Source organism: Notamacropus eugenii, chromosome 3, assembly GCF_028372415.1.
Source record: "Notamacropus eugenii isolate mMacEug1 chromosome 3, mMacEug1.pri_v2, whole genome shotgun sequence".
Lineage (NCBI taxonomy): Eukaryota > Metazoa > Chordata > Mammalia > Diprotodontia > Macropodidae > Notamacropus > Notamacropus eugenii.
This window is the reverse complement of record NC_092874.1, coordinates 186,607,227-186,634,456: the sequence shown is the minus strand read 5'-3', so window position 1 is coordinate 186,634,456 and position 27,230 is coordinate 186,607,227. Positions and strand designations below refer to the sequence as shown.

At 40.6% G+C, this 27,230-nt stretch overlaps 1 protein-coding gene and 1 pseudogene across 21 annotated transcripts in view; both read left to right on the top strand.

The window, feature by feature from the left end:
• Positions 1-3,065: 3,065 nt before the first annotated feature.
• Positions 3,066-27,230, top strand: part of PLEKHA5 (pleckstrin homology domain containing A5) — a 195,659-nt gene continuing 171,494 nt past the window's right edge. For 8 of the 21 annotated variants that reach the window (XM_072653588.1, XM_072653598.1, XM_072653583.1 and 5 more), the window contains exons 1-3: positions 3,066-3,399; positions 3,577-3,656; positions 10,874-10,931. In XM_072653588.1, coding sequence (XP_072509689.1) covers positions 3,308-3,399; positions 3,577-3,656; positions 10,874-10,931 — 230 coding nt within the window. In that variant the 5' untranslated portion in view covers positions 3,066-3,307. Of the gene's footprint in view, positions 3,400-3,576; positions 3,657-10,873; positions 10,932-23,535; positions 23,714-27,230 lie in introns of those variants that run through there. The other 13 variants (XR_011977010.1, XM_072653587.1, XM_072653586.1 and 10 more) reach the window with 5 other exon arrangements.
• LOC140533624 (membralin pseudogene) lies at positions 5,500-7,214 on the top strand (annotated as a pseudogene).

Here is a 27,230-nt window from a genome sequence, read left to right as displayed (position 1 = left end):
GGTCAAATTCTGTCTCCTCCCCCTCTCTTTTTCACTATATCCTCTAGTTCCTCATGCTTATTGCCTAAACTTTAGATATTTGTGTATAGACACTTGAGGTCATGGGTGTTACTACTGGCTCCTTTCTTGGATTTTGTCTCTTGTGAATTTCTGGGGTGGTTTTTTTTTTTTGGTAGCTCCTCTCTGTGGTATCTAACTTGGGGACATATAGGTAGTCTAGAGGCCTTCTCCTGTCCTGTCATCCTGATCTCTATCTTGCCACTGGACTCAGATGGCTCTGGAAGAGAGTGTGAGGTAGGTGACTGCACAGCCCTCCCTCACTTTAATCCAATCCACTTGCAAGTCATGGTGTCACCTCGCTGATGTCATGGTCCTCTTCCAGAACAAAGGACAAACACCAACAATAATAATCTTGGCAGTTTTTTCTCTCCTTTATCTTTATTAATGTAATGCCCATTCTGATTAGACTTGCAAGGTACTTGGAAAATACATTCTTATCAGCTTTTTTAAGATGAAATATGCTATTATCATCTATTTTGATAAGTCTTCAGGAGGTTATCTAGAATATCTTGAATAAATTCCCCAGGAAAAAAATTATCCCCTTCTTGTTATTATAGCTGCCTCAGTACCCTTGAGAAGAGAATCACTAGTTACTCTTCTCTTCTTCCTCTCTCCTACATCCAGATCTTTCTTTCTCTTTTTTAATGAGGAAACTGAAGTCCGAAGGGGGCAAATGATTTGCCCAAGGTCACGCATGTAAAAAGTAGCAGAGCCAGAATTCAAACTCAAGCCTTCTGATTCACTTTCCAGCGTACCTTATTGCCTCTTCAATTCACCTAGAGGAAATCTTCCCCAATTCCTCTTAATTCCAGTACCTTTCCTCTTTTTAATTATTTTTCTCTTTATCCTGCTGTTTTATAGATATTTGTTTGCGTGTTGTCTCCCCCATTAGATTGCAAACTCCTTAGTCTTTAAACTCTTTTGTATCCTCAATGCTTAACCCATATAGCCACTTAATAAATGTTGATTGATTGCTTGATGAATAAAAAGAGCCATTCCTCCACCCCTCTACGGATTGGTCCAGAGATGAAATGTTGAAAAGCAATTTCTGTAAGAGAAAATAGTGAAATGAAAGAAGAGAATTCAGAGGAACAAAAAAAAAAGGGAAAATTAAAATTTATGGGTTTTCCCCTCCAGTATATATAAAAGAGGACAGAAATCTATAACAATGATGGAAAGGATAGAATCTTTTTTGCTACAGATATAATAATCTTATGAATGTAATGAGAAGTTCATGTGAAAACCTCTCTCTCCCTCTCCTACTGTTGCATGCCAGGGGAAGAAAGAGTTGTTTCTTAACAGGTAGCAGCATGGGGAAAGAAAGCTTCCTAATAAGGCTGATGCATGAGATTTTTTTCCCCATTGAGCTGCTGAGGATTCCCCTCCCAGACCTATGAAGGAGACACTAAAAAAATGGAGAATGTTTTCCCCAGCCTGAACAGTTAAAGGAGCTGTTGCTCTGTTTCCCTTTTGGAAACCATATTTTTTTCTGCCAATTGACTGAGGGAACAGTTACTGCCCTTCCCTGGAGAGAAATGGAGCTCCAGGGTGCTCAGTGAAGGTTTGTTGGCTGCGAGGAGAAGGAATCGCAGGCAAAATTAGCTGCGCTGCTGGACAAGAAGCCCTGGGGAGCCAGAGCCTGTTAGGATTAGTTAGATTGCTGACATAGAACTGATGTCGACTGTACTGAAGAGACATGATCCTCAGAGAGGAACAAGCTGAAGGACTCCAGACACAAAGTACACAAGCACATCAAGAAAGCTGTCATTCAACTGAGGCTCTAACATCCACGTGTTAGATGGTGAACAAACAAGTGGGCTTCGACTAAGTTTTGGGCAGGAGACACTAAGACTTGGAGGTAGGAGAACTCCCTCAAAGAGAAGAGGTTGTAAACGCTATCTCTCCTTGTTATTACTTAGTCCTTTAGTAAACCTGTTCCTCGTTAAGACTGGGTTAGCCCAGCTGCTTCCAGAGGCAGAAGGAAAACAATAACTTGGAGAATGGTGTCCTATGAGAAATAGGAGCCAAGTTTCTCATGTTCCCAGGGGTTACCCAAGATGAGGGCTAAGTATTACAGAGTGCTATTGGTGAGACACTCCAAAGACTGAATTTGGTCATGATGAGCCCAGAACTGAGATCCTGAAACAGAAATTACAAGGATTAGGGCAGATGAAAAAGTGCAACCCGTGAATTCGGTCGAGCTCCCTCTCATGGACTGGACAGGACTCTGGCCAAGCTTTTGTCGTGGTTTCTTTAAGTCAAGGTAAAATGATCCACCTCTTTTAGGTATGGTGAAGAATGGGCAAAAAGCTTCTGAGGCATCCTGAAGCAGTCTCAAGAAACGTGTCCTAGGACTACGAAGTCCTACTATCATTACTGCCTGCACCCTGTGCAGCCGGCTGGAATGACTCATCCTAGCTTGGGACAAAGAGGCTAAGGTCATTGCAACTATGGTACACCGGACAGACAGAGACAAAAGGAAGCAATCGTCGTAGTGTTGGGAAAGGAGGAAAGTCCATTAGAAAGTGCACCAGGCAAAGGGGCTTTACGGAAAGACGAGGAGGAACTTGTCTTCTAAGTCTCAAGGATACGCATCTTTTCCTAGATTCGGCGGCTAACCTAGCCTCTGATGATCTGGCACAGACACACTAAGCTTTCCTAGCTTTTATTTTTCTTTTAAACGAAAAAAGCTGTACTTAACCAACACAAATCCCTGGCCTTCCAGTAACTGTGCATAACCTCAGACTCTCCAAAGGAGCGTCTGGGGCTTGCAGTCCGGCACGGGGCTCGCTTTCTCTGCCATCGCCAGGGCTGGGAAGCCGGAGGGCAGACCCCGGGGCCCGGGATCCAGGCTGGAGCTCTCTATTTTTTTCTCCTTTCCCCCAATAGATCCCGGAACATTCCGAGTGGGAGGGAGAAGGTGTGGACAAGCTGGGGGCGCGGCTGCTGGGCTGGCGCCCCTCCCCCGGAAAGGGCCGAGGGGCGGGTGGGCAGGAGGGCCCGCCGCTAGACTGGAGACGTCAGGGGGCGGTGACGGCCCCAGCCCCGGGTCCGGCTCCGCCGCAGCCCTGCCCCAGCTGGAGCGCCAGCCCGGCTCCCAGGCGCGGGAGGGGGCGGCGCGCCGGGGGCGCGCCTCGTGGCCGTGCTCGCTCCCTCCGGGGCTCCCTCCCTCTCTTCCCCTTCCTTCCCTCCCTCGCCTGCGCTACGGGCCGCAGAAGGAGGCGGCGGCGGCGGCTCGGGATCAGACATGGCGGCGGATCTGAACCTGGAGTGGATCTGCTCCTTGCCCCCGACCTGGACTTACGGGATCACCAAAGGCGGCCGCGTGTTTTTCATCAAGTAAAGAGCCCGGGAGGGTTGGAGAGGCGGGGAGGGGGAGGGTGGGCATGGCAGGGGAGAGGGGGGCGGCTGGACGGGAGGGGAGACGGAGAACGAGCGCCCCCACCCCCCGCAGCGAGCGCCCCTCCCCTCCCCCCGCTGCCCCCCTCACTTTGCCGTCTGTCTCCCTTTCTGCAGCGAGGAGGCGAAGAGCACCACCTGGCTGCACCCCGTCACGGGAGAGGCCGTGGTCACCGGGCATCGGAGGCAGAGCCCAGGTAACCGCTCGGCCCTGACCCCCCTTCCTCCCCAGCCCAGGCTGCATGTGCCTGTGTGTGCGTGCGTGAGCATATGCCTCTGTGTCTCCTCTAGCCGTCCCGCGCCTCCCGGGAAGCTGCACCCCAGTCTTTCCCCGTGCCCTCTTGGGGCATGTTGAGCCACCTGCGCGGGAGCTGCAGCCACTCCCCCACGAGGAGTTGAGGCTAGGGGAGAACCCCCACTCCCATAGTTAGAGGGGCAGCCCCGAAGGCGCCGCGAACTTGGTGCGTGCTCGCCTTGGTCCAGCGCCCGCGAGCGTCTGTCCATCCGTAGGACCTGAGACCCCTTAAGCATCTCCACCCTGCTCCCCGCTCCAACATACACACACATTCTTCTTCTCTCCGGGTCCCCGTTTCTCTTTCTCGCTCACCTCTTCTAACTGCTGCCCCCTATCCTCTTGTCAGTGCTCGGAAGCGATAGCCTTCTTTAGACCTTTGGCCACCCCAGCCTGGACCCCCGTCTCGCACCCCTCTTTGGGGCTCAGCATCCCTCAGAGTTCGGAAACCCCACTTAACCTGGACCCCCGACCCCGCGTCTTGCAGACCACTGCCCATCCTCCTCGAGTCCCCTGTCTTCTGGGTCCTTCCCAGTGCTTCTCAGCCCCACATTCTATAAAGTCCTGCCTGCGCCCCTTCCCCAGGGGACTGATAGCCTCGTGCTCCTAGCTTCCCACGCGGTTGTCATGCCCTTTGCTCTTTAAAGGTGGGATTTTTGCCTAGGTGATTGCAGATCCGAGGGGGAGGAGAGGAATTGGGGGAGGTGGTGCTTTTTTCTGCGACAGAATAGCTGGAGAAAGCTTGCCCATTTCTCTCCTACCTCTGCTGTTGCCTCCTCCTCCCGGGAGTCAGCCTCTGGAGCTGGAGGAGGATTTTTGCAAGCTGCAGATGCTAGAGATCTAGATTGAAATTCCCCAGCAGTGGCGGTGAGGTAGCAGATACTGCCCTGGAGACTCGGCAGTACTGGGGGGCAAGAGGGGGGTGAGGGGCTCTGGGGCTGTGCCCGTGGCTGTGGTTTGTTTAAATACTAAGTGTAAGTTGAATGGGAGAATTGTAGCAAAAATGCTGCTTCAGCTTTCCTTTGTCATTCTTTTGTTTACATTAGCGAAACTTGTTTGTCTTAGAAAATGTTGCATGTTTTCTTTCTGGCTCCACAGAAAGAGAGTTCCAAATGCTTGAACCGTGTGTGCTGTAGGTGGGAGACGGTTCAGTTTGCCTTCCTCCTTCCCTAGTTTTTTATTAGTTCTAATTATTTGGAATAAGTCACCAAGAAGGACGTTTAAGAAATGTGATAGTGTTCAGTTTAGTGACTAATCTCTCTAAATTTGCAGAAAAGTGGAGGAAGAGTGTAGAGGAAAGTTAGTAACCGGCATGATGTGGTTGAATTTTTAGGATTTTCAGACTAATACACATAAGACCTTGGTGGCCTATGAATTTAGTGTGTCTTGTCATTGTCTTTTAGTGTACATGTTTTTGGATATTAGATTAATTTAGCAAAACACAGTATGGTATGATATTTAAAGAAGTGCCAAAATAAGGTAAAAGTAAACTTTTGGATGCTTGTTTTGATTTTTCTGTTGAATTAAGCAGTCATTTATTAAGCACCCACTATGTGTCAGGTAATGGGGTTGTCAAGACCAAGGCAGAAACAGACTCTAACCTCAAGGCGTTTTACATTTTATTGAGTGGGAAGCCAGGTGTATGTGGAAAAAATCAAAAATACATTGAAGGGTGGAGTCATCTGCTCAGCCTTGCTGTGGTCCTGGAGCCTGAGGAGGCGCTATGTGGCCTGGATGGGCCTAATGGCACCTGAGTTGCTTTTCCCAGGAGCCCCAGACTGTGCCTCAGAGGCACAGGGCAGGACATCAGAGAACTCGCCACCACTGCTACCCCTGCCTGGACCCTGGAATGCCTGGAACGGAGACCCTGCCAACTCTGCAAGCTGGAACCCCTACTGGATGCACACACATCCCCTCCCACCAGCTCATCATGTGCCTCCTCCATGACGTCTTCCTCAAGATGGCTGTGGCCTACTCTTGCCTCTTACAAGACCCTGCCATCTGCCAGGCCTTCAAGTTCTTTGAGCTGCCTAGGGCACTCTTTATACTTTTCATCCTGGCCTGCATCCACTTTGCCATCTCTCGCACTCCTGTTAATTGTTTGTGCAAGACTAGTGGCCCAGAGATGGCATCCTTCAAGTAGAGATTCAATACAATTCTAGCCAAGCTCCAGTCTTCCTCCAGTTTTGTGATGCAGAGAACTTGCCAGGCATGGTGTTAGAGGCTGAGGAGGAAGAAGATGAAATATCTGAGAACAGCTTAGTCAAGTTGGAGCCAAACATTGAACCAAAGATGCCCCTGAAGCCTTCTGGCCTGAGCAACCCTGAAACGTTGACCCAGATGGCCAAGAACCAAAGCCAAGAGCTTTCCTCCACTGAGGCCATAATTAAGGGCCATAGCTTCTGATGGAGACTGTGTTGGCCTTTGAGGTGCTAGCTAGGACCTTATGGTCCCATAGAGTGCATAGTGGAGTATTCCATGGAGTACAGTTTTTTACAATTGTCTCAGAGCACTCAGCAGTGCCTTAGCATCCCAGTTTCGGTGGTGACACTGGACCCTATGAGGGATCAGTGCTTTGGAGACCAGTTTAGCCATTTGGTCCTGGATAAATTCCTGGGTTATGATGATGTTTTGATGTCCAGCTTGAAAACCCTGACAGAAAATGAAGAGAACGAGGGTTTCCTGCACTGTGTTGTGTCTGTGAAGCATTATCGCTTTGTCAGCATGTGGATGGTGAGGACTTTCTATCTGGCTGCCTTTGTCATTATGGTCATATTTACTCTGTCACTCTCAGTGGTCCTGAGATATTCGCACCAGCAGATTTTGGTCTTTATTGTGGACCTCCTACAGAGGTTGGAGATGAACATGACCATGGCTTTCCCTGCTGCACCCTTGCTCACAGTGATTTTGGCTCTTGTTGGTATGGAAGCCATCGTGTCTGGATTCTTCAGCACCACCACAACAGCTTTCTATATCGTCCTCATCATGTGACTGGCTGACCAGTATGATGCCATCTGTTACCACACCAACACCAGTAAGAGGCATTGGCTGAGGTTCTTCTACTTGTACCACTTTGCCTTTTTGCCTATCACTATCAATTCCATGGCTGTACAACAGTTTGGCCCTGGTCACTTCTTGGCTCATCATCCAGCATTCTATGATCTACTTTTTTCATTATTTTGAGTTGCCAGTCATCCTCCAGCAGATCTGCATCCGGGAGATGTTGCTGCAGAACCAGCAGATTGGCCAGGGCACCCAAACAGCCCTACAGGATAATCTCAACAATAATACTACAGCCACAGCTGTGACCCCTGGGAGCCCCATTCCCTCTCTACAGGAAGGGAGAAGCAGCCAGCCAGTCCCTGGGTAGGGACCTGGCCCCACTTCTGCCTCTGTAGGAGATGAACTGAACTAAATAGATGAGACAGCCACTCACAGGTTCATTTCTCTCTGATCTGAGAGCCTTCCTCCTAGAACGCAGAGCAAGACATGGAGCCCTGGCCAATGGAAGTCCCCCCCAGTGTCCCATCTGCTACCACCTCCCCTGGCCTAGTTGACCAGATCCGAGTTAGTGAGAGCCCCGGGGCCACCACTAGCTCCATCATCATTGAAATGACATCAGCAACACTGGTCACCCTCCAGATAGAAGGCACAATCTCTGAGCCTCCTGTCTCCCCTCCAACCCACACCACTGGCACCCCTGAGACAGCTGGTCTCCTTGCTGCTCAGACTAGGGCCAGTTCACTCTCACTTGGTGGCCAGAACATTGTCAGTGTCTCCAAGGTCCTTGCCTTGGGCCCCGCCTCAGACAAGTGTATGAGCCCAGATCTTCAGGCCAGACAGGAGAGCCATCCCTGCTCCAGAGACAATGATGCACATTTCCCCATCCCCTCCTGCTTTCAGAAGCAGAGTTTACGAGCCCTTTCTGAGCACTTTTGCTAGGACAGAGGGAATCTTTCTGTTCTTGTCAGACACTGGCTCTTTTTTTCTCTAACGAGGTTCGGATGAATTTTTAGAATTATTTTTAAACCCACTGAGTGAAGGCAGCTTAAGATAAAGCAGCCTTCCAGAGGCAAGGGCCTTACTCACCAGGGGCAATTGGTCCCAACTTTGTGTTCCACTGGACTCCACGGGAAGATGTGTAACCTGATCTCAGCAGTCTTCAGAGCAGCTGGTTTCTTTGTCCAACTCCTGGCCTAAACCTGTGGGCTTCCTTGCACCACTATCCTTAGGTTTCTTTTTCACTTCCAAACTATTCCTCCTTTCCTTGGCTGGGAGATGTGTTCCTGCCTTCTCTTCTGGATGCCAGGCCCCGTTGGAGCCCAGGATAGAACCTTCCCGTCTCCTTGCATTGTGCAGACACGTCCTAATTTCTGTTGATTTCAACTATTCTCTCCTCCAGGGGCATGAGGACTTTTTCATGGGAGAATCCTCTTTTTATCTCTGACTAAAAGAGACCTGGAAGGAGACTACTCTTCTCAGCCTTTGTTTGGGTATTATTTGAATGGGGTTTTGTACACCACCAAGTACTTAGTGTGTTCTCAGTCCTCTGAGGCAGCAAGAGCTAGGGCTGTGGTGTGGGATTTGGAGAAATGCCAGAAGGAAGCTGTTCTTATAGAGCGTACTGGAGTTCGGGTGATACAGAGCCAAAGCTTGTGTGAGGCAGGGTCCCAGGGGTCCGATTAGCACATTCACTGGCCTCGTACAGAGCAGCCAGGGTGTCAGGAAGGAAGGGCCCAAGAGACAGATGGGGTTGCACCTCTCCATGGCGAGGAGCACTTTTGGCAGCCCCTCTTTTACCCCTCACATTCAAGGTCAACCCCCTTCTAAAGCCCCAGATGAAAGAATCAACTCCTGAGCAAGCAGTGATGGTGTTGAGAGTAGGTTTGGCTTGAAATGAGGTGCACATGGTAGGCATAAGGATGGCACGAATGGCCCACACCTGGTGAAGCCAAGCCTTCAACTGGCACAGGCAGGGCCACAGAAGCAAGAGGAGGAGTGAGCCTTCAGCATGAAAGATCACTGGATTCTCTAACTTCTCCATCCCTCCACATGGATTTCTGCTTGGTGCTTGGAGCTCACTGCCTTTTCTTGAGTGTGGAGTATAGCTTACTCTCCCTGCCTTCTTCTATCCAGAGCCTGACTTTTCTACCCACTCTTAAGGAGAAGGTCTGGGAGAGTCCTATGGAGGTAGTGGCAGATCCAGTGTGAGCCTGGGATTCTGGCCAGTGGGAAGCAGTGTGGTACCCACTGGCCATTTCAGCCAGAGAGTACCTGCTATGCTTACTGACTCAGATGCTCCCCTATAGAGCTGTTGCTTCTTGGCAACTTGGAAGTGGACAGTTGAGGGAAATGACTATGGCCTGCCCTACTCTGAGAGCAATCCCTAGAGTTGTCTGAGAAAAATGCATTTGTGTGTATGTACCTGTGCACAGAAGTATGGGACGAGGGGAGAAGGTAGTCACCAGCTACGTAGAACTGAGTGCCATGTGAAGCCATTGAGTGACACCCATAAGGAATCTTGTTCATTAAAGGCAGAATTTGACTTTAAATATCTCTACATTTCCTGTTCCCCACTCTGTACCAGGTTACAAAGCTGCACCTGGCAAAATGTTCTTTTTATAGGGGAAATATATGAGTGGGTATCATGGTCCCGGGAACTATGAGAAGTCATTGGGAAAGCTGATGGTCCCCCGGCTCAGGACATGGATTTGAATGATTTCTGGGTCCCAGCCCCCACCAGTCAAAAGGAATGGAAGATTATTGGGAGTGGGAGGACAATCTTTTGCTCTAACCCCTCCTTTTCCTACCATGAGTAGACTTGGAAATCTGACTTGCTCTGTCTGGGCCATTGAGTGAGAGCTTTGGATGATAAGCCTGGAGGTTGAGTAAATAATGAGTGAAGGAGGAGTGAAGAATAAAATAATTAATTCCATTCTATTTAATTATAGTGTACAAAAGTTGTACTTGTATGCATAATGCATAGTCTAACAGTTAAAAAAACACATTAAAGTATTTCAAATATTGTGTACGGGGAACAGTAAATTGGAATAGTGGGGGCAGAGACTCACAATCACACTTTAAAGATAATGTCTGGTCCCCCTTGTTGTATCCAGCCGATCGGATATCATCTACATATAGAGAAAATTCTGTCCCCCTTTCATAGGGTATCCACTTGAATTTTTTCTCATGTCATTTTCTTTTCCTTGACTGACTTTAGATTCAGCTCAGTTTGTTGTGTCAAAAAGGTATTACAATTAAAACTCAGCCAATTATTATTAACAAATAGCATGTAACATATATAATGTTATCATAGTTTGCCTGGATATGTTAAGGTATATTAGTATTGTCTACACCTAAAGTCAAAAACATTATATGCCTTTAAATTTTTACAGTGTCAGATTTCTTTATCTTTAAATATAGTACTCAAAAAGTTCTTCCTTTTTTTAAAACAGTACCTAAGGGTATATCCTAAATAAGAAAAGTAGAGTTTAATATACCCAAAAGGAAAGGTGGCATGTAAGATTTGGTGGAAGATTTTTTTCTAAACCATTTTAAAAAATATATCTAAGGCTAGTACTGTTTAAGTGAGTCCCTTCTCTGTCCTTACCCTTCATACATAAATCTAAAAGAATAATTGGTTCAGATAATTAGCTTTGATCCTGTGACTAGTTTTCTAGTTGAATGAAGCATCTGCAATATCTTGTTTAAACGGCTAAATTAAAGCCAAATTGGAGCCTGATTATATACATACAATCTGTTGTTTATCTGATGATGGGACTGTGTGTCATAAGAGGACAGCCTAGTTAAGTTTGAAGAAGCTAGTTACCAGAAGTTCGGCCAGCAGGTAATGAATACTTTTGGCCGCAGTAACTCGTGGAATACAAACTACAAAGACGTGGATGGGTTGTGATGGCAATCATTGTGCTTAATGAACGAAACTCAGAGTATTGAAGAATAGCCAAATGATAACAGAAATGGTCCCCTTAATGTTCATTATCAGTTAAATTATTCTTTCGAGCTTAGAAATATATTTGACAATATGTTTGATCATGAGAACTAATATTGACCTGAATTTTTTTTCCTAATTGAAATTACATTAATTTTGTGTATGTATTTTAGATTTGCCTACTGGTTGGGAAGAAGCATATACTTTTGAAGGAGCAAGATATTATATAAAGTAAGTTGCTTATGTTCTGACCCTTCATGTTGATGTTTTGATTATTGTCATCATGTATTTTATTGTATGTTTAGATTTACGAAAAGATAGTCTTTTTAGTTCATCCTGTATCCTATATTCTATTGGAATTTTAACAAAGCAAGACTGTTGAGGTGTTCTATTAAATTACCTGACTGGTATCTTTTTGAATTGGAAATGTGGCAGTTCAAGTGTTCTTGTCAGCACCAGTTAGAAAAAAAACACATGAATATTTCATCCATCTAAAGTGTAAACTATTGCATTTAGAATTTTGGTGTTTGTTCTTTGATTCTTTTGATATCATTGATGGCACATGTATCTATGGGAGTGAATCATTCATCCCATAAATAATGTCCTTCCCCTCTGTTTTGTATTGGGTTTTTTTTTTTTTTAAAGCAAAAGTGTTCAATTTGGATTTATTTCTCAGGCTTCTTATGAAGGCAATGATGAGCAGACAGTCTCAGTAAGAGGGTAAAAAAGGTAGAATGAGGGGCACCATGGTATATTTCAGTGGTTATCAAACTCATAACCTTTGAAAACCACAGTAACATTTTTTGGGGTCTGTTATATCTTGATTTATTTTGTTGAATGTTTTCCAGTTACATTTAACTCTCTTTTCTTTGTACTCTGGTGTAATGGATAGAGGGCCAGTCTCTGATTCTGAGATGACCTGGGTTCAAGTTCTTTCTCTGACACATACTAGCTGTTTGATCTTGGGCAAATTACTTAATCATCAGGTCTTCCTTAACTTGAATTACTATAATTTGACCTCTCAAAACCCTGGACACCTCTGTAAGACTCTTAAGTTATAGAATGTTGATTTGTTTGGTGAGGTATAACACCGAGTTCCCTATTCCAACAAGTCATCATTCTGGACCAAAAATCTTTCAAAACCCAGTAAAGGGAACTATCTGGATATTTCGCAAAATTGAATGATTGAGAATTATTTGCTTTTTTTGTCAAGTTTTATGTTTTATTTATTTAAATAAAAGGATTAGTTTCAGAAAGAAAGGTGAATAGTCTTGCCATTAAAACCAATTTGTCCAAATATAATTATTCTTCCCCTTAATCTTTCAACTAATTTTAGTTAATCATCAGTTTAGTTATTGTTGGGATGACCACAATACTTGAAGTTTGGGGTTTGTTTGTTTTTTTAAATTCAGAGCCAAACATAATTAGAATGTCCTCATTTTAAGTTGACTCCCATAATCAGCAGATCTTGTTGAGAATTTTGCAATTAGCTCTGTAACTTTACTAGGATAGTTTCATGAACTTTATTCTTGTACCTTAACTTGGCATATTTGAAGAACATTTATTACTTTTAAGTGTCTGAACTTTTCAGAACATAATTATATATATAGATGTCAGATGGCATCTATCGTGTGAATTATTAAGAATACTTTTGTTGGAGTGGGATGAAAGATGAAGTAAGGTAGAAAAAAGAAAGGAAAAAAGGCTGATAAATTGATCATGCTCTGGAATTTCCTCTCCTTTTCACAAATTCAAGGCAATAGTGTTACAAATGAATTCATGGTGGGGGAAGATACGCTATATCTCATCATTATTGACTTGAGTAATAGTACTAGTAAAGGAGTGCACAGTTTCTATATTGTTTCCTAGTGCTGGTTTCAGGTAATGTTTAAAATGAGTGTGTTGGTGTGGAAAGGAATGCTAAATTTTTTCTGTATACTATTTTTCAGTGAGGGTCTAAATATGTCTGGTGAAAGAATACAGTATTTTCCAGGAGAAGTTTAAGTGGTAGAAACCACTGTATTTTGGGTAAGATCATACATTTGGTCCTGGAAGGAACCTCAAATGTTATCTAGTTCATGTTTCATTTATATGAATGAGGAAGCTGAGGGCTGCCAGAGAGGTTGCATAATTTGCTCACTGAGGTAGTAACTGGCTAGGCCAGGATTCAAACTTGAATTCTCTCATTCCATATGGGAAGAAGGAATAAAACAAGCATTTATGAAGCACCTACTATGTTCCAGGCACTGTACAAATATTATCTCTTTTGATCCTCACAATAATTCTAGGAAATTGTACTATTGTGTACTAATATTTTCCCCATTTTGCGGGTGAAAAAACCGAAGCAGACTAATATAAGTGACCGCTAGGTAAGGGTCTGAGACTGGAATTGAACTCAGGTTCACCTACTTGAAATTTTAAAGAATGGTAGTTACACTAGTACTCCCAACATAATTATTTTAATGTTTTTAAACATTTACATTTTAAAATAACTATATAAAATATAATGTAATTATTGTATTTAGAAAATTGTAGTATTTTGAATTGGCAGTTTACTCTTTGAAGAGATGCATTTTGGTGCAGTAGAAGGAGGTCAAGGCCCAAATTAAAATCTTGGTCTGTGATGCTTGCTGTATCGCCATAGGGAAGTTGTTTCTCTTTTTTTGAGGCTGTTACTTCATCTGTAAAATGGTAAAGATAATATCCGCAATATCAGCTTCATAATATTATTTTTGAATTCAGATAAGACATTGTGTGTAAGATGTTTTTGAAAGCTTTGAGTGGCCAGTTGTGTTTTCATCTTTTAAATTTCTGGACTGTGTCTCAAAAATACAGAAGTCATAGGCTGTTATTGGTCTGGGTCAGAGTTTGCCTAACAAGGGATAGTAAGAACGTATTGCTGAAGACTTGCAGATCCAATCAAATGAGCTCTAAAAATGAAAGGGAAAGGGAAGAGGGAAAAACCATCATATCCCAAGTTAGAAAAATAGCTACAGAAGCCCTTAGATATTCACAAATCCAAAAGGAAGCCAATAAGATGACTGTGGCTTTTGATACACAAATACACAAGAATGAGCAACCAGTAAGATAAACCGGAGACATAAACACAAGGAGGCATATTTAACAACTGGACTGCTACTTGGGGTAGTTGACAGATAGTAGAGGAAAAACAGAGATGCTTCCAAAGGGGGAGAGATCCAAAAGATGTCATTAGAGAAATATATGTTGAAAAGAAATAGGCTGTTCATGGAGGGAAAGAGAAAGTGGGGATAACTGGACATTTGGACACTCCATCATTATCCTACAATGTCAAGAGGACTTTAGAAAGACCCTCAGAATTTTCAGTGGGGGCCTGACCTGTTACAAACCTATGGCAGGAGATAGTTGAGTCATCATACTGGATAGGCAAGCTGGAATGATTTGTAGTCTGCATTGTTGGAGGCCATACCCATATTGAAGATTTATTGGAGAATTTTTCTCTGCTAAAGGGAACCTTCTTGGATTTAGAAATGACAAAGCAGCAGTGGGTAATGGGAAGTTGATGCTCACACTGAGGAAATGGTAAGAAAGCTTAAGTTTCTCCGTGATAAATTCAAATAACCAGATCTCAGTTATCCACATGTGAGGGTACTGAAGGAACTGTTAGATTTGACTACCAAGTCACTGTCCCTGGTCTTTGAAAGATGGAAAGGTTTGAGAGGATTGAAAAAGGATAAATGCCCTATTTTTTTTTTTTAAAGGGAAGAAAATGACATAAGCCAGTAAGCTTAACTTCCATTTTCTGGCAACCTTCTGGAATGTTGGGACAATCAGTGAACCCTGAGAAAAGAAATTAGTGATTCAGTCCAAATTAAGCTCCAGGCACGGTGTCCACCAAAAGCTATCCTGGCTTCATCAGAAAAAATCATGTCATCCTAAATTAATTTCCCTTTATTTTTTTTTGACAGGGCTACCAGATGGCTAGCTAAGGGGCATAGGGGTATGATAACTTACGTTTATATAATGCTTTAAGGTTTGTGACATACTTTCTATATGTTACCTCAGTTGATACTAAGTGGGGTAACTTGTGAGGGTACTGTCCCCATTTCACAAATGAAACGGAGGATCACTGATTAAATCCCTTACCTCAGGATCCCACAGGTCTCTCTCCGGGGTGCCATATTGACTCTTGATATCCTCTAGAATTCAGGGGTGGGGAACCTGTGGCCTCTAGGTCCTCAAGTGCAGCCCTTTGACTGAATCCAAATTTCGCAGAACAAGTCCTTTTATTAAGGGGACCTAGATGGCGGCATATAGCCCTGAGGCCACAGGTTCCCCACCCTTGCTCTAAGATGAAGTTTTGCGATTTCAGATGGATTTGTGATTTCATCAATTGAGGAGTTCCCCAATGGTGCAGATTGTAACCCTGTCATTACCCACCTATCCTGTATGTTCATTCTTTCAAAACTTCTACATAGGGTGTTCTTTCAGCTCACTGGAAGCCTTCTTTGCTTTCTCTCAGTGTTGCTGGGTACCAGTAGAGCATTGTGTCTCCCTGTCATCCCTTTCTATTGCCATATGATTAGCCCATCTTCTCTCATACAATTCTTTGATGACATCTTATTCTTCAGAGTTGCACCTTGGTTAAATGTTGCAGCCTGTTCACAACCTATATAGTTTACTTGGAGATATAGATAGATAGATAGATAGATAGATAGATAGATAGATAGATAGATAGATAGATAGATAGATAGATTTTTTTTTAGGAAAGAATTGTGTTACTCTTATGGATAAGAAATATGGGCTGAATGATAGTTCAGTTAGCTGGATTTCACAATAGTTAAATTCTCAACCTGAAAAAATAATCAATAAAGGATTAATGTCAAGTTTTAAAGAAGTTTGAAATAAGGTAACAATTGTGGACAATCTGTAACGTAAGTCTTTAAAATTTTAAAGAGTTTCACCAAAGAAAAGTTAAATCTTAAAAATTAATGTATTACCTTAAAGATAAATATTTAATGCTTTATTTTCTTCTTAGGCAATAATTACATATAAAGTCTCCAAATCTATTCCATTTCGATTTTACGATATAGTTTAGGTACCATTTACATGAAGTAGTTTCCCCTCACAATGGAGTACCACTTACTTTTAATATCTCTGATTTGTCTTTAGAAAAGAAAATTGTTATAAGAGAGTATTGCATCTTGTATTGTATAGCTTTAAATATTCTGTATTCTTGCTCTTGGATTGACTTGGCTTAAATTATAGAAGCTAATCCATCATGTTTGAAATTAACAAAGCATTTGGAAATACTGCTTACTTATGAAAAAGGCTGCTTATTCACCCTGTAATTCACCCTGGTCATTTAATGTGTCATGATGTGTCATCCAATCTCCTTTTGTGCATCATGGCTTTAACATAGTTAACTTAGAACACCAAAAAAAATCCCAAGAGTACTCTCAGAAGCTGTAATGAACAACAGTTGGTAGAATAAGTTGGTAGCACTATGTAAATTATTTAGTTGAATATTAACATTGATACTTTAGCATAAAGTTGAAATTTTATAAAATTATAATAGGGCAGCATTTTGCTCTTTTATAAAGTTTCATCTCAACATAACTACACTGAAATACAACTACAATTTAATATTTAGATTTCAAACTACCCTGTTTCTGGCTTTAAAGGTGATAAAATGTTTTAGAAAGGATTGATATGATGACATGTAACCATTTGCATTTATACAGAACTTTATACTTACTTGAAATGCCTTCAAATCTATTACTTTATTAGGTATAATGAAATAATTAGTCCTTGACCTCAAGGAATACAGACTAGTTGGAGAAAATAAGACATATTAGCCACCTTGGATTTTTTTTAAAGCCATGTGCAAAAGGAAAGAAGGAAGGGCAGGTAATAGTGAATAAGACTATTAAAGGAATCCATAGTGAATACTGAAAAAGAAGCAGTAATCACAAAACCAACATAGCTTTATCAAAACAGGATGTACCATACTAACCTGATTTTCTGTTCTAACAGGGTTCCTAAACTATAATGTCTGTGTGTGTGTGTGTGTGTGTATGTGTATGTGTGTGTATGTCTGTGTATAGGTATATATTCTGTGTATATATGTGTATATGTATGTAAAATAAAATAGGGGACTACTATAGATATAGTTTGCCTAGATTTTAGAAAAACATTTGATAAAGACTAATGCTTTTCTTGGAGACAAGATAGGAATCTGTGGTCTAGATGATTCAAGTAGTAGAACTGGCTTTAATTGATACTTCAGGAATAGTTATTAATAGTTGGGTGTTAGTTTGGAAAGAGGTTTTTAATAGTGTCCCAGTAATGTTTGGCCTCATGATGTTTGCATTTTATCAGCGACTTACAGAAAGGTATGCTTGGATAGATGACATACTTTTCAAATTTGCATATATGACTGAGGGGAGGATTAGTAGTCAGTTATATTAGATGACAGGATATAAAAAGATCTTGACAGGCTAGAATGTTGGACCACTTCCAAAGGGTAATTTTAATAAAAATCTTAGACTTGAATTTAAAAAAAAATCATTGTTATCACTGCATTCTGAAGGAGATGTAGCAAGTTTATGTGCAAAAGATTTGGAGAGTTTAGTGAACTGTAAGCCATATCAAAGACACATCTTGACAGTTAAAAGAATTAATACTGACTTAAATACTCCTCAAAGAATGAGTATTTGTTAAGAGTTTCCTATGTGCTAGGCATCGAGTTAAGCACTAGGAATACAAAGAAAGGCAAAAAATATTGCCCTTGCCCTCAAGGAACTTATATTCCAATGGGAGAAACAGCTTGCAAATAACTACATACAAGATATATACATATAATATAATATATATATAAATTTATATATAAATCTCCGAGGCAAGGCACTAGCTTTGGGGAGACAAGGAAAGACCTCCTTCAGGAAGTGAGATTTTTTTAGCCAACCCTGGAAGGAAGTCAGGGAAGCTAAGAGGTGTAGGTGAGTAAAAAAGAGCATTCTAGCCAAGGGGACTAGCCAGCATAAAGGCATATAAGTGGAGTTGGTCACCATGAGGGACTGCAAATAGGCCAATGTAGCTGGACCATAAAGTACATTAAGAAAATCACTTTGGGAGCCAATTGGAAAATGGATTGGAAGTAGGAAGAGACTCAAGGCAGGGACACCAATTGAAAGTCCAAGTGAAGGCTGATGATTCTACCAGGCTAGTGACTGTATGACTGGAGAAGAGATCACAGCCCTGCTTTCCTTTGGTCATACTATGTATGTTTATTGTCTAGTTGAAAGAACATTGACAAACTAGAGAGCGTCCAGAGGAAGGTTAGGGGAATGGAAGCCACAGCATGAGAATTATTTGAAGGATCTTGGAATGTTTAGCATGGAGATAACTTAGGAGGGGCATAATGTCTGTTCTGAAGTGTTTCAAGGGCTGTTATCCATCAAGAAGTAGGAAGTAGAATTAGAAGGTTTAGGCTTGAGGTTTTTTTCCCCCCCTGAATTTGGAATTACAATTAGAAGATGGGGAGGGGGGCAGATTTCGATTTGCATTAAAGGAAAACTTCGGAATAGAGCTAACCAGCAAGCAGTGTAACTGGGCTATTTTTGGAGATAATGGACTCCTTCTCCTTTGAGGAAAGAACTGTATGATCACTTATCAATGATACCTTGGTCAGATACAGATTGAATTAGAAGTTCTTCCCTCTCTGAGGTTCCCTCCAACTCTTGTGTTCTTCAGTTCTGACAAATAGTGTTCTTTATTTTTGTAGCTTCTTAAGTGGCAAATAGTACTTTCCATGTATTAATAGCTAGCTAGCATTTACATAACACTTCGCAAAGATTTGTAAACTGCTTTATTTATTTTATTTGATTTTCACAATAACTTTGGGAGGTCGGTGTTATTATTATCCTTGTTTGATAGATGAGGAAACTGAGTCTGAGAGAGGTAAAATGACTTGCCCCAGGTCACATGGTGTCCAGTGTCAGATTTGAACTCAGATCTTCCTGATTTCCAGTGCAGTGCTTCTATCCACTGTGCCACACCGCTGCTACATACTCATTACCACTTGGCAGTGTACAGTGAATTCAGGAATGTGTGTGTGTGTGTGTGTGTTTCTATATATATAAACATTAGGGAAAATGCTCTATAGATATTTAAAATGCTTCTTTTGCAGTTTTAGGGAAAAAAAGGCAATTGTAGTGAAAATTAAAGTTTTTACTTTTTAGAAAAACTGTGATACAGTGGGAAAAGGATAGAATTTGGAGTCAGAGAGGCCTACCTGTGTTTGAATCTGAACCTTGTTCTATCACTTTTTACATCTGTTAAATGAAATTGAACTAAATGCCCTCTGAGGTCATTCTGAATCTAATTCTATAATCTGGTTGTAGTTTTTGTGCATAGGTAATTTTTAAACATATGCAAAACTAAAAGTTGTGCTTGTATTTGATATCAGGGATGCGTTTCATTTGTCATTTGTTTTTGCTGCCCCCTCAAAGGTTTAATATCTTATTTTAGAGCCTTTAAAAATACAAATTTACTTAGTTCTGAAGCCGTAGTGTTAGGGATGATAATTTTCCTCTACTTTAACATAAAGTGTCTTTCATTTTACTGTTAATATTTAATATTCAGGTAAAGGGAGAAAAAAAATGAAGCTAAAATATACCAATATTATATAAAGTATAAGTAAGTTTGTTGTATTATGGAGTGCAGCAAAAGCATATTTAATTTAGATAAAGGAATAAAGATATTTTGTCCTTTAGATAGTGATTTTTGTTCTGTTTTACATGATTTTTATCCTCTGAAGTAATGAAATTTTAAGTGATGGATATTTTTGTCTCAATTTAGATTTTAACTTTCTACACTTGGGTTTATCTTATAACAATATGATAATTTTAATTACTAGAAGTTGGAAAGATGACATACTAATAAGGCATGTAATAAGGCATTCATAAGGCATTCTATAGACTTTATAGAATGAAAGCTTAAAAATGTTTTGTCCTAATCAACACTTTTTAATCAGTCACTATGCAGGGTGCCAGGATGTTGATGTAGAATCACTGCCTTTAAGGGACTAGAACTTCATTGAAAGCAAGTTCCACTAAATCAAGGGTCTGCGATCTTTCTTGATTCCTGAATGCCACCAGTGCAGTTAAGTAAAAATGGAGCTATAGCTTAGGTAATACAAATAAAAAGGAAGGGAAAAATAAAGGGAGTTAAAGCAAGGAAGTAAAATAAGAAAAAGGTTGAAATATTGGCAATGGGAATAGTAGAATACTGCTAAAATTTAAACTAGGTATTCAAAAAGTTTCTAAAGTAATTTTTGTTGCTCACTGGAAGATATTTTGTCACAAATTAGGAAGACTTCTCAAGTCACATATTAAACAATTGGGGCGTGTCTTTGTTAAACCAAAAGTTCTAGCTCATTTCAAGGGGGAGAACAGACAAACTTGCCTAACTAGTCACACAGGATTTCCTACTCTTTTGATTTTGAGATTAAGCAGAAATAACTCTTGAATTTTAAATTGTTCTAAAATGTCAAATTCCAGATTAATGAAGCTCCATATCAGATTAATGAAAATATGCTATCTAGGTAAGGCTTCCTGCCAATTATTTCAGCGACAATAAATATTTATCAAGTACACTTTACTATACACAAACATGGTGCTATGACCAAAGACCTAAAAAGGGGGAGGGGAAGCCTGCCCCCAAAGTATTTACATTATTTTGGTTGACCCAACATTGTAAGACAGATAAACACAGCACACAGGTTCACTCTTGAATTGGTCAGACGGGAAAGACACTAGGAAGGGGATAATAATCTTACTTTATTCAAGTCTAGTTTTCTCAGAAGAGGATTGCTGATGATGGGAGGACACACTCCTATAGCAATGCTTAATCACCTTTGGAGTGGGGGAGCCAACTACCCCTATATCTTGATGGGGTCAGTTGAGACAGGCACAACTGGTGCTTTCCCTAAATCCCCTCAAGCCTCACAGCAGCCAGTTGAGGCAAACACAGCATTTGTGCATTCACCTCTAAGGTTCCCCTTCCACTGATCAGTGCCCACCTGCTTTATAGGGCAACAGGCAAACAAGGCATATGGTTAGCAATAGCCTCACAAGTTTGCATCACCTCATGCCTGTATCTCACTGCACAGTAGATGCTTATATTATCTATCATTACATAATGCTGTGCAAGCATGGTGAAGATGTTTTGAACCTTAATTGTGGGAATTCATGTCTAATACCTAGGAACAAGAGATTGTGATGGCTGTGGATCCTGGGAAACTGAACTCTAAGAAATAATAACAAAAATTCACTTTACACACTAAAATCCACCTCGCATACAAACATGTATACAGAAGAATTCAAGGTGATTTGAGGAATAGAACAGGGCATTAGACAAATTGGGGAATTGAGAAAGGCTTCATGGAGAAGTTGTTGACCTCAGAAGGTTTCAGAAAGATATGATTTCAGATAGGTTGAGAGGAGCCGGGGACTGCTTGAGGATATGCATGAAGATGAAAGATGAAAGCATTTTTAAACATTCTGTGACAGGCACTGAGCTACTGAGCTATTGGGGGTGTGAAGCCAATAATGAAACAGCCTCTAACCTGAAGGAACTGACATATGTAAATAAGAAACAAAATAAATAACAAGAAAAACAGTGGGGTGGGGTGGGGTCAGCTCTGGGCGGGTAGGCAGTACTGGGAATGTGGAGGGCTTCAGATGCTAAAGAGATTTATACTTGATTATGGAGGCAGTAGTCACCTATTGGAGTTTATTGAATTAGGTGAGTTACATGGTTGTTCCCGGTCAGAACTGTGCACTAAGAACATCGCTTGAGACAAGGACACCACTTAGGAAGCTATGGCAGTACTTGAGGTGAGATGATCAGGGCATGAAGAAGACAGGTGTGGGAAAAGTGAGTAGAAATGACAGTACTTAGAGCTGATTGGATATATGGGGTAAGGGACAGCGAGGAATGGTTGGTGTGTTCATGAGGTTCCTGAGGTAAGGGAGATTCTAAAGAAAGTTGAACTGCTTTTAAATGCCATCTTTTCCCTCTTTGCTTGTCAGAAATCTTCACACTTCAGCCTGTGTCTTTTCTGACTGTTCAGTTCAAATATTCCTGTACTGAAATCTATTTGCCCACCTCTGTCCTTGGCTTATTTGCCTCTTCAGTCTAACTAATCCATAAGGGCTGCAGCCTGTTAATTCTGCCTGAACCTGAATCTGCATTGCCCACTGTCTGTAATAATCCAGTTAAGCTCTTATTTTGTTTTTTATTTAATTTTTCTAAATTTTTATTGATCTTTTTTACATCTCCAAAATTTTTCCCAGTTTTGCTGTCCCTTCCCCCTCCTATATAATTGACATTGCTTTTTAATAGATGCCCTCCCTCTCCAGTACTTCTCACATTACCACCAAAGAAATCTTCCTATTGTACCAATCATTCTGGTCATGTCAATCAAAAAATTAAAAACTTTTGAGTGGTTTTGTATTTCCTGTGAATAAAATTCTAGTCCAAAACCTTCCACAGTCTTATTTCTGGTCCTACCTTTCCAGTTGTATTTTACTCTGCTTCCCTGTTTTGTTGTTTAGTCCTTTGAGTCACATCAGACTCTTGGTGAGTCCTGATATAGGTATAGGAGGCTTTCCATTTAGGTGGTGCCCTTCCTGGAGTTTGTCCCCTATGAATTTCGGATTGTCTCTGCTTGAGTTCTTCTAAATCCATTGTAGTTACCCTCTGTGGTCTAACTGGATGAATATATGTAAAAAGCTTCCTTCTTTCTCTTTTTCAGTTTAAAGCTCTTTTGATGAGGTTTACAACTCCAGGCACATAACATTTTCCCCCCAGCCCTTATTAGTTGCGCTCCATCCCTTACTAAAATTCCATCATTTGTGTATTTCAGGTCCTGGACTAAAAATCCAAGCCCCATTCTTAGAGGCACTTATAAGCAGCTAGCTAAAGTTCTTGCCTTTACTCTGCAGCAGAGATTAAAAACACTGCCTCTGAGGTCTTTGATTTCAAGTGCAAAACTTACCTAAGTTTTAGCAGTGCTCTTCAGATTCTCTCTGGAAGTAAAGCTCTGGATAGTGAGCTTTACTCCTCCTGTACGCTTGATTGTTTTTTACTTGTATTACAGTTGTTTGGGGTCCAGGTAAGCATGGGGAACATGTAGCCTGGAGACTACTGGTTCTTCACCCCTGGTCCATGCCTTGTCCTGCCATACTGAACTGTTAGCTCCTTGAGGTAAAGGATTAGTTTTTGCTTCCCCTGCTTCTGTTCCCCCTCTTGCAAACCCATTATAAACACAATCCTTGGGAGTCCAAGGTTTTTAATGTTATCTTTTATTAACATACTTTTATATGAAAATTAAAATGGAAAAGCTTCTTTTCCCAAGGACAGAAAACATTTGCTTATGGGGAAGATAACTTTCTTTGAAAAGAAATGAGTAACCTCTTAATTATCTTGTCTTTTTATAGCTGTTTCTGCCTCCTGACAGTAATATTATGCAGACCTCTCTTTGGAACTTGGTGCTTAATTGACTTTTGGGTCACAAGGGTTAGAAAGGAGGCTTTTTTGGATGACTTTCATATTCAAACCCCTCCCACTCCCCTTTCTGGGATTAGAATGAATCAGCAGTTGAATTCTTATTCAACTTCAAATACTGAAACTAGGGTTTTCATTTGGCTTTATCACTTTGTGTAAGCATTTCAGTTTAGTAGGTGGCTTTATTTTCACCACATCAGGTAATGTGAAAGTCAGAGACATTTATAAAGGAAATCACATTTTTAGACGGAGTACAAAAATACCCTGTAATATCTTGAATTAGTTTTTCAGGTTCAAAAGCAGGTTACTTGCCCTGTCCTTGCCATTCTGCTGGTGCTTGTGCTTCTTCCATTCTCAGAGACAGCTGATGGAGAAGTGGATAAAGCACTGGACCTGGAATCAGGAAGACCTCAGACATTTGCTACCTTGGGCAAGTCACTTACACTCTCATCGCATCAGTTACCTCAGCTGTAAAACAGGGATAATAATGACACCTACTTCACCTGGTTGTTGTGAGGATTAAATTAGGGGAAAATGCTTAGTATAGTGTAGGGCACATAGTAGGCTCATTCTCCTCCCTCCCCCAGTACACTTATATCCTCTGTGTAATTGTGAAGAAATGATGACATGCCATTGTGTGCTGTGAATGCTGATGCAGTATTTTAAATGTGAGTCTCAATGTGGAGGAAAACATGGGTTTGGTTTTTTTGGTTTTTTTTTTAAAAAGCTCTGATTTACACTATTGGTTAGAGAGATGCAAATCAAAACAACTCTGAGGTACCACATCACACCTATAAGATTGGCAAACATGACAGAACAAGAAAATGATAAATGCTGGAGAGGATGTGGGAGAATTGGAACACTAATTCATTGTTGGTGGAGCTGTGAGCGCATCCAACCATTCTGGAGAGCAATTTGGAACTATGCCCAAAGGGCTACAAAAATGTGCATACCCTTTGACCCAGCAATATCGCTACTAGGACTATATCCCCAAGAGATCATAAAAATGGGAAAGGGTCCCACATGTACAAAAATATTTATAGCAGCACTCTATGTAGTTGCCAAAAACTGGAAGTCAAGGGGATGTCCATCAATTGGGGAATGGCTGAACAAATTATGGTATATGAATGTAATGGAGTACTATTGTGCCATAAGAAATGATGAACAAGAAGACTTCAGAGAGGCCTGGAAGGACTTATATGACCTGATGCTGAGTGAAAGGAGCAGAACCAGGAGAACTTTATGCATAGCAACAACCACAGTGTGTGAGAGTTTTTTCTGGTAGACTTAGATTTTTGTAATAACACAAGAACTTCTGAAAAAAAAAAAAATCCCAATGGTGGACCTCAAGGCAAAATGCCTTCCACACTCAGAGAGAGAAATATGGAAGTCACTCACATAATGTAGCAGATCATGTTTGTGTATGTGTATCTGTTTGTGTATCATGTTCTGATTTGTTATACGGATTCTTTCATTTATCTTAGTCTGACTACATAGCATGACTATAGTGAAAATATACTCAATAGGAAAGTATATGTAGAATCTATACAGAATTGTATGCAGTCGTGGGGAGGGAGGGAGGGAGGTAGTGGGGGGGGGGGGGTGGGGAGGGATAAAATCGCAATTGTATGGCAGTGATTGTTAAACATTAAAAAAATAAAAAAAATTATAAAAAAAAAAAAAAGCTCTGATTTAAAAAAAAAAATTAAATTTAGATTAAAGTTAAAACTAATCAAAATGTTAAAAATTAGGAGTTTCAAAAAACTTGAGAGCATTCTTTTAGAAAGAAATGGTCAGTTTCATTTATAATTTTGTAATGCCTCTGTTAGGTTCCCAAAGATTCTAGGCAGTAATACACTTGATATCCAAATTATGGTATCGATTCAGTGGTTAAAATTATTATTGTCATAGGGATAGTGTCACCAGGTATTTTACTTTTTATTTCTTTACTCTGGTACTATTAGTATCATCTCATTTTCAGTTGAGGAAACTGAGGCAAATAAGTAAAGTGACTTGCCCAGGGTCACAAGTGGGATCTGAATTTAGTTCTTCATGACTCCAGGGCCATCTTAAATATTTTTTAAAATGAGCATTTTCATGTACATAGTAGAATATAAAATATATGATTAAAAAAGGAATATAAAGTATAAAAGGATTGTATCTGACATTGAATAGTATTAGGCTAATCAGGAAGTCTTGAGTTCAGATCTTTCCCCTGACTCCTCTTGGTTCAATTTCCTCACCTGTAAAATGGGACTTAAATAATAGCATCTACTTCATGGGATTGTTTTGAGTATGAAAGGAGATAACTTATGTAAAATGTTTTATAAATTTTAAAGTGCTATGTAAATGCTAAATGGTAACTATTGCAAGTCCATACTGCTTTGTAAAAAGTATATAGTAAATTTAACATGTTACTTTGAAAGCTTTGCTGTGCTTGTGCATGCTTCCTTCGTCATAAGACTACTAGTGATGTAGTTGCTTATTTGATCACAGTTGTTGAATCTTTCAAAAGTTGTTTCCTCTTTCCAGTGTTGTTCTGCAGACTGTCCTGATTCTGCTTAGTTCACTTGGCATTAATTCATACAGTTCTGTCCAGGATTCTCTGAAATCATTTCTTGTTATTTCTTATGGTAAAGGATATTAATGTTCTGAAGACACACTTGTTTCTTCTCTCGCTTGCCCCCTTTAAAATGTTAGCATTACATCATCGATGCAGCCTTTCTAAATGCTCAGAAATTTTACCTTGACTCTTGTATTTGTGATTCAGAGTTCCTACTTGGCTTTGATGTTAAAGTAAGAAATGCTTAAAAGTCTTCTGTTCAATTAAATCTCCATTTTTTCTTCTCTAGGATTATACTCTGTTTTGCCTGGTAAACTATTCTTGGTTGTAAGGCATTGTTGAACCTTTTTCCTTCTGAAATATTAAATTCCAGTTTCTTTTATCTAGGGTTGCAGCTGTCAGGATTTATGTGGTACTGTGGTTCCTTCATATCTACATGACTTCTTTCTGGATGCTCAAAGTATTTTTTCTTTGAAGTGACGACTCTACATTTGGACTGTGGGATTTCTGTGACTTTTCCTTTTGGGGTTTCTTTCAGGAAGTGATTGTGGATTTTTCCTATTTTCACATAATAGATCTGGGTACTTTTCATTTTTGATTTCTTGAAATAGAATTTAGATTGGTTTTATGATATGGTTTTTAGGGAGGCTAATATTAAATTACGTCTTGACCTGTTTTCCAGGTCTGTTGTTGCTGAGATAAAATTTTCTTATGTTATTTTGATTTTTTGATTTTGTCCTAATATTTTGTTTCAAGGAGTAACTTATTTTTGTTTGGTCTATTTTAATTTTCTCCTTTAAGTTTTTTCCTCCAATGCTTTTATTCATTTTGTAAATTTCTTCTAAATGTTTATATAATCTTTGTGGGAAATGCATTTTTTCCTTTGAGTCAGTTCTTGCAGTTATTGAGTAGTTACACTTTCCAACATTCTACTTTATGCTATTTTTTCCTTCCTGTTTCCCTTCACCCTCCTCCCCTTTTTTCCACATCTTCCTCCCCCCCCAGAAAAAACCCAGATGTCTGGAATTCTGTTATTCGTTCATCCTCTTTGTATTTTCTCAAATGTTTAAAAACTAGGGAAGAGGTTGTAAGAGGTCCCAGGAGTGGAGGAGAAAGGCAGACTTCATTGAAGTTTCTACAACTAAATAAATTCTGGATTCAGTGACAGAGCTTAAACTCTCCCATTGTTGTAGTTCCTCTCATTGCCTTTACAATTGAAATAAAATATTACCATTTTACAAGGAAATGTTTCGATATAAACTGTCTTGGATGAGATCTGTAATTTGATTCTGTTCTGTGAAGGACAGAATTAGTGAAACTTCAGTGTATTTTTATGATAGTTAAGATAAAATGAAAACTAGGCTATAACATTAAATACCCTTCATTGCTACTGTCATTAATTTATCCTTATTGAA